This window comes from Triturus cristatus, chromosome 3_1, assembly GCF_964204655.1.
Source record: "Triturus cristatus chromosome 3_1, aTriCri1.1, whole genome shotgun sequence".
Classification (NCBI taxonomy): Eukaryota; Metazoa; Chordata; class Amphibia; order Caudata; family Salamandridae; genus Triturus; species Triturus cristatus.
The window spans coordinates 22,422,594-22,437,037 of record NC_140583.1 but is presented as its reverse complement, the minus strand read 5'-3'; the positions used below and the strand labels follow the sequence as shown (position 1 = coordinate 22,437,037).

Sequence of the window (14,444 nt, the reverse complement as noted above, 5' to 3'; positions counted from 1 at the left end):
ATATACCAGGCCAACTTCTCACAAAGCGTTTTCTTCTCTGGCACCAGCAACCTGGAATAATATGCCTCTATCTTGGCAGTACTCCAGAACACAGCAGTTTCTGCAAAAATTTGAAGACCTGGCTTTTTGGAAATTAGATCTAGTCCGTCTATCAGAGCTGTCTGCAAGCGCCATCAGACTCGTGTGAGTGATATGCGCGCGATACAAATGTTCTTGACTTGACAGCTGGGCATTCGCTTGAGAGAGGTACACGAGAAACTACTGGACCAAGTTAAGGTCCAATTGACATTATTACAAAGAGATAGGCAGAAAACATGTCAAACGTTTAATAAACCACGTAACAGGTGATTTAAACAAAGAGGGTTGGCCTGGTTAACGGAAAAAGGTCAAACATTTAAGAAAGCCCACTGCATGCCTTGCTGTGCCAAAGACCAAAACAAGCGGACATCAAACAGTTGAGCCTGTAAGGACTGACTTGCTGACTCCACACCAGGCCACAAATTTACCATGCGCCCGACGGAAGAGACTTTGCAGACAGACACCTGATTGGACATACGACCATCATTCCAGGGGGCACATCAAATGTAGTTATCTGCTGCAACTAAATCTCCACACAGGTGTAGATTGCATAGATGTGGGAAAATGACCCTACCTTGCGGCTGCAAGAAGGTATCCTCCCCAAGTGGTAGCATGATCAGAGGACAGCTGTTCATGACCAGAGGTTCCAGGTATCGCACTCTCCTGATCTAATCTGGAGATTCCAGAATTACATAGTTCAGGTTCTCTGTTCATCAGAACTCTAGGCACGAGAGGCAGAGGTGGAGGTGGAATGGCGTACAGCAGTCCTGTACAGTCTACAGACGATCTATCAATTGGGGTAGGAAGATCCACTGCACCACCTCAGATTGCAGCCAAAATCTTTGCGCTTTGACACTGTTAGGCTGCAGTTGAGCAGATATTGTGTAGTCTCCAAAATCTGGATAACATTCACCTGCTTTTCTTGGTACTGCAAAACACAGCAGGCAACGTTCCTAGATCTGGCAGTCACAGTAAAGTTTTATGAACATATGCAAAGATGCCCACATTGTAGCCTGGCAGATATCCAGAGAAAAAGGGATCAGATGTTTTTGCCCTGGTGAAAGGAATTCACAGTTTCAATTTCTTCACCAGCATCTACCAGATTTTAATATGGACAATCCACCTTGACCGTGTCCTCTTTTGCAGAGCCTTCCCTTTCCTTCTTTGCCTTAGAGAAACCAACCAAGACCTGGTCATCTTTGTGATATTCTTTTAAACAATACATGTTAAAGCTTGGTACCCACAGGGTGTATCAAGAGGGCAAAGCAGAGTGAAACACTAGCAGTCATTTATTAGCCAACATGAAAGTGGGCAGCAACGATTATTAGCATGACCACCCAGGTACTCTACCAATGTGTCCAGATGTGATGATCACAATGAGGAAGTTATTTACCTTTGGTAGTAAAATGCTACTTCCCAGTATGCATCTGTTCTTGGCATGTAGAGCTGCAGATCCACACACTTAGCATAGATCGCCATCTGGTGTTGGGCCCGAATGTTTGCACTTGTTTTTGTCCTGGAAAAGTCTTTGGAAGTCACAGGACAGGTGATTTCTCCTTTGGACTATAGTGCGCATGGGCATCGGCTCCATCCTCAGATTGTTTTTCGCCAGCAGGGAAATGGAGTTTTGTAGGAGACAGAAATATGCCAGTGTATGTTTCTAAATAAGATAGTACTGGAACAGATAAAGGTAGCCGGGTGGGCGTGTGTGGATTTGCAGCTCTACATGCCAAGAACAGATGCATACTGGTAAGTAGTATTTTCCTTTTCGAGGCATATGAGCTGCAGATCACACACTTAGCATAGATTGTATAGCAGTACCCATCCTTAGCTGCGACTAGCAGTACCTGTTGCAGGAGTTTGAAATAGTGTTTCAAGTACAGCCTGGCCCACACTAGCTTGTTTTGTTTGCACATCCACAGAATAGTGTTTTGTGAATGTGTGCGGAATAGACCATGTAGCTGCTTTGCAGATGTCATTAAGGAAATGTTCCTGTTCCCTAAAAATGCCATTTAAGCCCCTATCTTTCGTGTTCAGTGGGCTTTAGGAGGAACAAATAAAGTACGTTTTACTTTGCGACAGCAAATTTGTATGCATTTAACAATCCATCTAGCTATCCCAGACTTCGATATGGGGTTGCCCTTTTGTGGTACTGAAAATGACAAAAAGTTGTTTGGTCTTACGAAAAGGTTGTGTTTTCAATGCAATAGAGCAATGCTCTTTTGACATCTAGGGTATTAAGAGCTCTTTCCTTGACTGACTGTGGGAAATAACACTGGCAACTCTACAGACTGAGGTGGAAAGGAGAAATTATTTTAGGGAGCAAGTTAGAATTGGTTCTGAGAATAACCTTATTGTGATGGATTTGTAGGAAAGGATCCTGAATAGGTGGCGCTTGCAGTTCAACAACTCTAAGAGAAGTGATCGCTACTAGGAAAGCAACTTTCCAAGTTAGAAATTGGAGCTCACATTGATGCAGAGGTTCAAAGGGAGGACCTATTAGTCTTGTGAGAACGATGTTTAAATTCCACACAGCCGAGGGTGGTACTCTAGGTGGAATTATTCTTTTGAGGCCTTCCATAAAGGCTTTGATGGCAGGCACTCTGAAAAGTGATAAGTGTTGTCTTTTTGTAAATAGGCTGCTATGGCAGCGAGGTATAGCCGAATAGATGTGTAGGCTAAATTGCACCTTTGGAGATGTAGTAGGTAACCTATGATGTGTTGGATAGACAAGTCTAGGGGATTGATGTTATGACAGTATATCACAAATCTTTTCCACTTGGCTGCATAGCAGGCACTAGTGGTGGGGTGCCTAGCTTCCTTAATGACGTTCATGCATTCAGGGGGTAGATTAAGGTAACCCAAATTCTAAGACTTCAGGAGCCAGATCGCGAGGTTGAGCTGAGCCCGGTGCGGGTGTCTGATCTCTCCACGGTTCTGGGTTAGGAGGCGTGGGGGGAGGTGTAGTCTTTGGTGCGGAACTACAGACAGTTTCAGCAATGTGGTGTACCACGGTTGCCTGGCCCAAGTTGGAACAAGTAGGATGAGAGTCATTGCATGTTGCTGTAGTTTGCGCACCAGTAATGGAATGAGTGGGAGAGGCGGAAAAGCGTACGCAAATTTGCCAGACCAGTTCATCCATATTGCATTGCCTTTGGACAATGGGTGTGGATATCTGTCGACGAAGCTTTGGCTTTTGGCGTTTGTGGGTGGCAAAGAGGTCTATTTGTGGTTGCCCCCACGTTTGAAAGAATGGTTGAAGAACTTGTGGATGAAGTTCCCACTCGTGGATTTGTTGAGTTTGACGGCTTAACAGATCTGCAATGGTGTTTTGGACTCCTGGAACATGTGCTAGGGGAAAGATGTTTTGAGGTATGGCCCATCTCCATATGGTCTGTGCTAACAGAGCTGCAGAGAGTGTGCAGCCTTGTTTTTTGATGTAGTACATTGCTGTCATGTCTGTGCGAACTAAGACAGCCTGCCTGAGACGTGTGTTTGAAAGGCTTTCAGGGCTATAAATATGGCCAGTAACTCCAGATGGTTGATGTGGAGTAACTTTTGTTGAGGTGTCCACCTGCCTTGCAAGGTGTGATGTAGTAGATGAGCTCCCCAGCCGGAGAGCGATGCGTCCTCTGTTAGAACTATTTGAGGAACCAGCTCTAGCAACGGTCGCCCTTAGGAAAGGTTTTTGGTGGTCCACCACTGCAGAGAGCGATAAGCACGACCGTCTACCAACACCAGATCTGTTAGCAGACCTTGAGCCTGGATCCATTGGCGTGCTATGCACTCTTGGAGGACGCATCTGGAGTCTTGCATGAGGTACTATGAATATGCAAGAGGCCATCATTCCTATAAGCTGCATAAACACTCGAGCTGGAAGTGAGTGTTGTGGTTGAAATTTGGCACGAAGAGCTTGTATGCTTGCTATCCGGGCAGGGCTGGGGTAGGCTAACGTTTTTGAGGTGTCTATGGTGGCACCGAGGTATGTACGTGGGAGGGATGCAGATGGGACTTGGCGTAGTTTACTGTGAAGCCCAGGTCGTGAAGTAGTTGGATAGTGGCGTGAGTGTGTTGTACACACTGGTTGTATGAGTTGGCTTTTATGAGCCAGTCTAGATATGGGAAGACGTGGATGTGTTGTCTACTCAGGTGTGCTGCCACTACCGCTAGGCACTTGGTAAACACCCGTGGTGCTGTGGTGACTCCGAAGGGGAGCACTTTGAATTGGTAGTGGTGACCGTCCACTACGAATCTGAGAAATTTCCTGTGAGCGTTGTGAACAGGAATGTGGAAACAGGCGTCCTTGAGGTCTAGGGTGGCAAGGAAGTCGTTTTGGGAGAGCAGAGGAAGCACCTGCTGGAGTGTGACCATGTGAAAATGGTCTGAGTGTATGTATTGGTTTAGGGGTCTGAGGTCCAGAATGGGCCTGAGAGCCGTCCTTTTTTGGTATGAAAAAATAGTGAGTAAACTCCCTTGTTTTGTTGGTGGGCAGGAACTAGTTCTATTGCATCTTTTTGTAGGAGGGAGATTACCTCCTGCTTTAGAAGTGACAAATGTTCCTGTGACATTGGGCGCTGTTTGGGTGGAATGGCTGTGAGGGGGGGGGGGGGGGTAGATGTTAGCTCTAGACAGTAGCCTGATTGGATTATTTGTTGTACCCAACTGTCTGAGGTGATGGTAGCCCAGACAGGATGGAAATTGTGGAGTCTGTCCCCGACTGGAGTGGAATAGTCTGGGGGAAGTGGAGGGAAGTCACTTGGTGGGGGTGGAGGCAGAGTGGGAGGTGTTAGTTTTGCCTCTGCCTTTGTTATGGTTACCTCTGTAACTGCCTCTTTCATAACCCCTAGTGGAGGTGGATTGGGTAGGGGTTTTGTAGGAAGTGGAGGCGCTGTCGAGTAGCCTCTGGTGTTGCTTCTAAAGGAGGAACGGCGAAAGGAGCGCCTGGGATCTTGCGACTGCAAGGCTCCCATAGATTTTGCCGTGTCTGTGTCCTCCACTTTTTCGAGGGCTATATCGACATTGGGACCAAACAGATGTTTCTCATCAAAGGGGTGGTTGAGGATGGAACTTTGAACCCGAGGTTTGAAACCTGAGATGCGTAGCAAAGCATGCCTACGCAGAAGGGTGCTGGTATCAATTGCCCTGGAGGCGGCGTCAGCAGCATCAAGGGCACAACGAATGAAGTGTTTGTAATGTTTTTCCCCTCTTGAACCAATTTGTTGGCCTTATTTTTATATTTATCAGGGAGGTGTTGCATGATTGTCTCCAGCTCATCATAATGTGCCCTGTCATATCTGGCTAGGAGCGCTTGGGTGTTAGCGATACGCCAGATGTTGGCCGCCTGAGACGCAGTCCGTTTGCCAGAGGCGTCTAGGAGTTTAGACTCCTTATCTGGTGGTGGTGCCTCACCTGATGCCTAGGAATGTGCACGTTTCCTCGCATTGGAGACTACCAGGGAGTCTAGTGGTGCAGAGCCTTTAATATAGGGTGGGTCTGTTGGGGCAGCTTTATATTTCTCAATACGTGGTTATTGACCCTGGCCCCAACTGGGTCTTTAAAAGCCTCTGGTGCGTGCTTAATAACTCCCTTAAGCATCGGCAGGATTGAGGTAGACCTGTGTGCAGTGTCGAATGTATCTAAGAGGAAGTCCTCCTCTACGGGGTGTGTGTGGAGATCAACACCGTGGTAGCGGGCAGCCCTATGGAGTAGTTGGTTAAAGCCCCTAATGTCATCTGGGGGGGGGGGGGGGGGGGGGTCTAGAAGGGTAAAGCTCGTCCTGCGGGACGTTCGGGACGTCTGAGATGTTATAGTCGTCCCATGGGTCTGGGGAGCCTGAAGGAGTAGGGTCCCCTGTAGGTTGGTTGTCTGCCCCATCCCCTGTATTGTAGATAATGTCATCATCCTCCTCATCGGGAGATGGTATAGGAGAATGATTAGGTGGGAGAGGGGGAGGTGGAGGAGGAGAAGGAATCCTCAAAGGGGAGGTGGCAAAGTCTCTCCTTTTTGGTGGTGGAGCTGGTGCAGGTTTGTACAGCGGTCTTTCTGGTGCTAAGCGACAAATGACCAGGTCTTTGGATCTTTTATGAGTTTTTTTGGTAAGGATTGGGTCGAAACAGTCTGTAAGGGGCAGATCCTTCGTCGCCGATGGTGTCAGAGCCGTGGGTTTTTTCGGCGTCGATTCAGCACTTGTTCTTGGTTTCGAACCGTGGGGTTTAGCAGTGTCTTTACTTCCTCGGTTACGAGGTGGCTTTCGGCTTCGAGGTTTGGGAGTCGAGGCTTTTGGGCTTCTTGCTCGGCTCAGAGGGTGGTATCGGTGCCGAGGAGCCGGTGCCAGACTTCGGCGCCAAGAGCTTCGGTGTCCAGCTCGGCTCAGACAAGGAAAAGGGCTTTTTTTTCTTTTTCGGTACCGATGAGGTTTTTCCGGCATCGAGGGTAGGCTGGCTCTAGCCCTAGCTGCCTGAAGGCTTGATGGGCTTCTTAACCGGGCCCGGAAGCGAGGTATGGGAAGCAGTCTTTTGGTGCATACCTAGGCCCAAAGGCAAAGCCGTGACCGAAGCCTTTTTCAATGGTGTGGAGGGGGGTTTGGGGTCGGGGTTGACATCTGTACTCACGCCCCTCTGTGCCGGAGTGATGTCCTAGACGTCAGTCGTCAGCTTCGGAGGCACTGACGAAGCCCTCTTCGGTGTGCTGTTCCGGGACAACGACACCTTCTTCGAAGATGTCATCTCGGATCGAAGTGCCATTGTTCTCCTTGTTAGTCGGTCCTGGATCGTCTTCTTCGATCGGAAGGAGGCGCAAGCTGGACAGGTCCGTGCCTAGTGTTCTGGGGAGGGGTAAAGGTTGCACACCTCATGGAGATCGGTGTGGGGAAACTTCGACCCACATCGAGGACACTTCTTAAATGGAGTCCTTTCCATCAGCCATTACCAGAGCTCAGGTAGGCCCGAAGGCCTTCGTCGACGACCGGAATCGAAGACTTAGATTGTTGAGTCGCGTCGAGTGTTGAAGAACGTGATCGAGACAATACCGTCAAAGGGGGGTGGATTGCGCGCCGAACAGAAAAACTGGAACGGTTCCGAACTGGAGCACGAAGAACACATCAGAGTCCGATGGCGGAAAAAAACAATCTGAGGATGGAGCCGAAGCCCATGCGCAATATGATCCAAAGGAGGAGTCACATACCTCGTGACTTCCAAAGACTTTCCAAGAGAAAAACTGCAACATCTGGGCCCAACACCAGATGGCGATCTATGCACAGTGTGTAATCTGCAGCTCATATGCCTCGAACATAGTGTTATCGGTTAACAGGCAAGTACTTTGTTGTGGGAGTTGGTATTCTGGGGTTAGACTCAGGGGTCCTCCAGGGTCAAGGATGCACTCTTGCTACACCCTCAGCAGCACTAGGGCAGCTGGGTGCAGAGTGCTGAGGCACAATGCTATCCAATGGGGGATAGGGAGCCTCCAGTTGGCGGCTGCTGACGAGCAGGCCACTAGGTTGTGGGAGCAAAGCTCCTAGACTTAAGCTCAGGAAAAAATGGGGGTTTAGCACAGGACAAAAGGTGCACCCTCAGCGGCACTGGGGCGGCCTGGTGCAGAGTCCTGTTTTGGCATCAGGAGTCCTGAAGCTTTCAATGGGGAGTCTCCGGTTTTCAAAAGCACTGCAGGCTCGGGGGAGGTGGTCTTCTGGGTGCGACCACCATTTAGAGAGGTAAGTTGGGATGCTAGGATTGGTTAGGCACCGTCATTTGGGCCACCCAATGCCATGGGGCTTCGGGGGCACTTTAGAGTCGGATCTTACCTGCTCCTAGTTGCGGGACTTTCCGGTTTGAGGCTGCAGGTGTCGGCTGGAGGCTTCAGACAGGTCAGGGGTCACCGGATCTCAGGTAAGGATTGCCGGGGAGACCTCTTGCTGTTAGAGCACTCGGGCCCGGGGTGTCAGTTGCAGACTCGCAAATCCTACCGGAGCTGGAGACTTATTATGAACAAACCGGTGTACTTCTCTGGTTAGCTTCGGCAAAGCAGTGCTGTCCTTTTTTTCTTCTGGTTTATAGTCTGAGGAAGCAATGTTTAAGAGTGGCCCTACATTCGAGATTTAGGGGCATTACCAGTACACCCCAGTACGGGTACAACCCTATTATGCCACCCTCCAGTGGGAGGGGGAATAAGCCTTCCCCTGGTTGGCTGGGTCTCCCCATCTGCAAGATGGCGGGGACGAACATAAGTTGCTTACCTGTAAAATGTGGTTCTCCAGTATTGGTGTCTTTCATAGATTCACATGCTTGAATCACTTCTCGTCGTCGCCAGTGGTGTGTGTACAGGTGCATGAGCCCGGTACCCCTACAGTACCCAGGTCCATTCCTGGGCACTGTAAGTGCAGTGCTGCCATTAAGAGTATATGGTGCTGGGAGGTCGTCATCACTAACTCCACAGCACCACGATGGCTACACTGAAGACTGAGAAGTTTGGTATCAAACTTCTCAGCACATTAAACCCACACTGATGCCCGTGTGGGAGGTAAAATGCACGACAGAGGGCAACTTAGAGTTTTCCCCTGAAACTAACTAAGGTCAGGATCGCAAGGGGGACCTCCTTGTGGTATTTTTCCACTCGAGCTCGGGCCGGGTTCGGCAGGTGCAGTGGGGGCTGGCTGGCACCAGAAGCTGCAGTTAAAACACATCCGGTGTTCACGGGAGAAACAGCTTGGAAACTGAAGGCAGGCAGGTCCTCCGGGGTTTTTGAGGTTGCTGTCTGCTGGACACGCCGGAGTTATGCAGGAGCAGGTTCGAGGGGGAGACAGGCCTGTAGGGCTGGGGCCAAGTCAGTGCGCGTCGTCCTTGTTCGCTCTGCACGGCTTCTAGTCCTTTTCCTTCTCTTTTCTATTCTTGTGGTTGCTGGATCTGAGGAAGGAAGGTTCAGGGTGCCCCTAAATACTAAATTTAGGGGTGTTACAGGTCGGTAAAGGGCAGGGACCAATGGGTCCCTTCCCTGGGGTGGGTACACCCCCTATTCTGCCACTCTCCTGTGGGAGGGGGGCAATAGCCTAGTCCTGATTGGGCAGGGCCTCCCATCTTCAAGATGGCGAGCGCCCGGAGATGTGCTTCACCTCTCCTCTCCTCTCCCGCCTGAGGGGTGGGGTTGGCAGGCTGGCACATCCTCGGTCCTTATTTGGGGTTTCCGGCCAGGCTTCCCGCCAAAGTGGGGGTTGAGAACCGGTAGGGGCCAGTTGCTGATTACAGCACGTGGCCTGGAGAAGCACACAAAAGCGTCATGCCTTTGAAGCTTCCACTGCCCATCCTGGGGGAGGGGACCTAGCACCTCATCCCAGAATGTTCATTGTTGCAGGCCCTCGAGAGCGGATGGCTCTTGACCCAGGGGTGCAGCATCATGTCTGGTGGGTGGCAGCCTAAGCAGCCACTCAGTCGGGACATTGGTTGTGGGTTGAGTTCAGGGGGCATTTCTAAAATGCCCTCTGTTTTACGTTTTACATTGAAACCCACACTGGCATCAGTGTGTGTACAATGTGCTGAGAAGTTTGATACCAAACTTCCCAGACTTCAGTGTATCCATCATGGTACTGTGGAGTTTGTAATGACAACCTGCCAGCACCATATACTCTTTAATGGTACACTGCACTTACGTCTGAGAATGGACTCAAGATACTGTAGGGGCACAGGGCTCATGCATCTGTGCCCTCACCACTGGCATAGTGCACCCAGCTAGAGGGGTGACTGACCTAGGCCAGGGTAGTGGTTGGTAGGCATGGCACACAGGGATGTGTGCCATGTCAACTCTTCACTTTTGATCTGCACCAAGACACGCAGTCCGCAAGGTAGTGTTTGTGAAAAGGTACAGGGCCCCTAAGGGTGGCACAATTGGTGCTGCAGCCCTCAGGAGCCTTCTCTGGTCTCAGTGCCCTGGGTACATGGGGTACCATTTACCAGGGACCTACCTGTGGCCAGAGCTGCCAATTGGGTTTTGGTTTGGGGAAAGAACACAGGCCCTGGGGTCCTGATTGGCAGGGCCCCAGAGCACATCAAGTCAAAGAGCATCAGTAGCCTGGCAACAAACAAAAAGGGGAGGGGGAGGGGGGGGGGGTTAGAAACCCACTTTCTCACACTTTGTAGTAGACATTGTAGTGAAGATGTAAGCAGAATTCCCGAAGATGAAAGTTGAAGTACTGAGTAGAGCTCAGGGAGACTCCCTTCACACGACATATGGTAGAAAATCTGAGGGTCTGAGCCTCTGGGGAGAGGGTTCTAGAGGGTGCAGACGCCTGATTGGCTGGAGTTTGGACTATATCTAATGACTTGGAGGAGCTAATAAAGTGACACTTTTTTCATATTGCTTGCTATGTTTTAGCTATGCTTTAGTTATGCTATGTATATATATATTGCTATTTTATGTACCGTGGGACTCCCACTTCAACAACGGGGAATGATTCAAGCATGTGAATCTATGAAAGACATCCCAAATACTGGAGAATGAGAGTTATGCTTCACCTCGCCCACCTGAGGGGTGGAGTTGGCAGGGGTGGGCACATCTCTTCCTCACTTTTTTCCCGCAGTTTCTCCCGCCCAAACTGGGGGTCAGAACCAGTGGGGACCAGTTGCTGAAAGCAGCAAGTGGCCTAGGGAATCTCACAAAAGCGGCAAGCCTTTAAAAGCTTCCCCTTTGTGGACCCTGCCCATCCTGGGGGAGGAGGCTTGGCACCTCGTCCCAGGATGTGCATTGTTTCAGGCCCCTGAGAGCAGGCGGCTCTCAACCCAGGGGTCCAGAAAAATGACTGGTGGTGGCAGCTAAAAGCAGCCACTCAGCCTGGATGCTAGTGGTGGGTAGTTTTTTTCAGAAGGCATCTCTAAGATGCCCTCTGCGCATTTTTCATTAAATGTCAGACTGGCGTCAGTGTGGGTTTAATGTGCTGAGAAGTTTCATACCAAACTTCACAGTTTCCAGTGTAGCCGTTATGATGCTGTGGAGTTGTAATGAGACTCATACACTCTTAATGGCAACACTGCATTTACAATGTCTAAGAATGGCCCAATGCACTGTAGGGGTACAGGGCTCATGCACCTGTACCCTCACCACTGGTATAGTGCACTCAGCTAGAGGGGTGACTGATCTATGCCAGGGCAATGGGTTGTAGGCATGGCACACCGGGATGTGTGCCATTTCGACCTCACTTTTTGCACCAAAACATGCAGCCTGCAAAGGCAGTGTGTGTGTGTAAAGATACAGGGTCTCTAAGGGCGGCACAATAAGTGCTGCAGCCCTTAGGGTTCTTCCCTGGTCACAGTGCCCTGGGTACCTGTGGTACCATTTACCAGGGCCTGACATGTCGCCAGAGATGCCAATTGGGTTTGGATTTCAATGCAGTTTTAGGGAAAGAACATAGGCCCTGGGTACCTGATTGGCAGGTGTCCAGGGCACACTCCGTCAAAGCACATCAGTGGGAGCAACCATGCAGAAAGAGGGCACTTCTCACGCCGGTCACAAGACCAGAGATGTCTTAGAAAGGCCAGAGAACAGGGCTATGAGGGTGAAGGAGGATGGAGTGCAGTCCTGTGTGCGCTTCATCTGGGAAGCTTTAGGCTTCAACTGGAGTAGGAGGAACTAGAAAGGGAGCAGCAACGTTTCTTGCAAGACTTGTCAGCTACAGACTAGCCTCACACTCCTGGATAGCTTGTGAATGCAATAGTGTTTGACTTAATCAGGTTCCGGCCCCAAAAACTACAGGCAAAGGTCATGTGCGTCCATGACAGACATTTATTTTCAACACAGATTAATTAAAATCTAATCTTTGGTAGCAACTTCCCTGTTCAGAAACACAAGTATTTGTATTTCTTGGAAACAAAATTTGGAGCTAAAAGGAAAACTGAAGGAATGCAGCTCCAAATCAATGCTGAAGGGCACAGAAATAATACAAAAAAGTATCAATGCCACAGTGGTGACAAACCTGTGGCCGACGCCAAGCACATAACCTAGTGGTGTTTAAGAGCTATGGAAACCTTCACACTGCCACTCTGGCAACTAAAGGATTCAGAAGGTGAGGAATCAATTGTCAAGCCGAAAAATCAGATTCACCTGAGACTCATAAGCAATGCAGAGTCAACTTTTAGTAAACTGCAAAGCATATGAAATGATAGCTTTATTCTAGCTTGATTACCGTGGAATACAAACAAATCCAACTTTTAGTAATGAATGGCAAAGAACAGACATTCCACACTCTTCCCCATAACATGGTACTTGAAATAACATCTCGACATGGACTGATAGACAACTCTAGCCTGCCCAGAGACAGATATCCCTCTCTCACTGGAAGAGGAAAGTACATATCCCTTTAGATACAAAATATTTCACAAACGTACATCTTTTATCAGTTTGATCTATAGTCAAATAATAAAGTAAAACCTTAAGTTTGCCGGCAGCTTTGGCCATCTTTTCATATCCCAAATGCATCATAAATGTGGGTAAAGCATCTTGAGCCTTTTTGCGCACGTCACCATTCCGATCCTCCAAGCAGGAGTAAAGATGAGGCACACATAAAAGGACATCAGAAGGGACAGTTCGGAGAGTAGGGAACTTCTCAGCCAGCCACCCGAGAAGCTGAAAATAAAAACAGGAGAAACAAAAGATTGGGACAGTGGAGATGTGCACTATCAGTTTAAGACAGACTACCAATGTCTCATCAGTGTCAGTGTTAACACATTAATTTAATTTTTGAAGTAATGCAAATGGGTCCTCTGAATGGAAAGATTAAGACCTAGTACCTCCTGTCTGAGGAACGGGTTTTCTCTCTTGAGCTCTTCTGACATATCTTCCCCTTCCAACCATTCTTTCATTCCGGTCTGTTCCACCCATGAGTTTAACGTAGCCAAGGCAGCAGCTCGCACATTGTTCTAAAGAAAAGTGTGAGAAACCAGAATTTAAAGAACCCACTTAACTTTTTTTCAAATTTTCTTTTTTTTTTATATAAAGGAGCATTCTGTTGCTGATGGCAAGTAGCTAAATGCAAGCAGTAAGACTTACCAAAGTTTCATATGGTACTTGCCAAAGCCTTAAAATTATAGAACATAACTACCTTTGACAGTTTCCATGGGCAAATTGAAGGTATTCATTAAAGGGGGGAAGAATATGGTACAACCCAGACATACAAAAATGGCCTGCATAGGACTTGAAAGGGCAGTTTTCCAAGAGAAAAGTAACCAATTAAAACTATTGAAGCAGATCGCTAAAGAGAAGGATCTAGAATGTACCAAGAGAAATTTATGATGGTTCCAGGAGTTAGGGAGCAGTTTAAAATCTGGAGCAATCTGAGAATGTGATAGATAAGCACACAAATACATGTATTATATTTAACATTTATTGTGATCAAGATTCTACATAAACACAGCCAATGTACGTCCTCCAAAGGCACATTTTTAAGGGAGACAATAGACACCTGAAAGCGTTCCTTAAATTTTACATTGCATCTACGGGAGTGGGCAACACAGACACTAGGGAAAGCCGCATAGTGGCCAATAACAGAAGTTATTCCTAAACAAATAACTGTGGAACTGATGTCCCGATCTACTCCCCCTCTCCCTCCACCACAGACCAGAAATCCACCAACTAAAATAAAATACCACCCTCTGGAACTCCTGGCACTTGACTGTTGTATTCAGATGTTCAAATTACTAGTAGTTCTAGTTCCACTGGAGTTCGAGTTGGATCCAGACTGACGCCTGGGGGTAATTCCAAGGGAAGGAATCTATAAGTTACTTACCTTCGGTAACGATGTATCTGTAAGAAACATTAGTTAGTTACATTCCTCACCTTCGAATATCCCCAGGCGTCAGACTGGATCCGGAAGATTTTTCGTCAGCAATACCCCTTGCGCGTCTCTAGGCGTCGTCTGCGGCTCCGCGTCCGTCGTGGGCGTCGTGCGCCGGAATGACGGAGTACTTAGACTCCGCCCTCACGCGCTGACGTCAGTTCTTGTACATAGCTTTCCGCGCCAGGAACGCAGAGCCATGCAAAGACCGACACTGGTGCCAAAAATAAAATCTAGGGGCCTGAAAAGGATAACCTTAACCCTAGATGTCAGTTCACAGAACGGGGAGGATGGGTGGGTCGGTGAGGAATCTAACTAATGTTTCTTACAGATACATCGTTACCGAAGGTAAGTAACTTGTTCATCTGAAAGAAACACGTTGGTTAGATTCCTCACCTTAGAATAGATACCCAAGCAATACCATCCCCGGTGGTGGGTCTGTGAACCAAGATCACACCAGAAAGTCCTGGAGGACAGAACGGCCAAAGAAGCGATCCCTCCGGACTTGGCTGTCAAGGCAATAATGCCTGGCAAACGTGTGTAGCGAAGCCCACGT

The 14,444-nt window shown here is 48.6% G+C and overlaps 1 protein-coding gene across 7 annotated transcripts in view; it reads right to left on the bottom strand.

The window, feature by feature from the left end:
* Positions 1-14,444, bottom strand: part of CKAP5 (cytoskeleton associated protein 5) — a 1,152,983-nt gene that overhangs the window by 512,463 nt on the left and 626,076 nt on the right. For all 7 annotated transcript variants that reach the window (XM_085646654.1, XM_085646649.1, XM_085646653.1 and 4 more), the window contains exons 24-25: positions 12,846-12,974; positions 12,487-12,681 (exon numbers count right to left, since the gene is read on the bottom strand). In XM_085646654.1, coding sequence (XP_085502780.1) covers positions 12,487-12,681; positions 12,846-12,974 — 324 coding nt within the window. The remainder of the gene's footprint in view (positions 1-12,486; positions 12,682-12,845; positions 12,975-14,444) is intronic.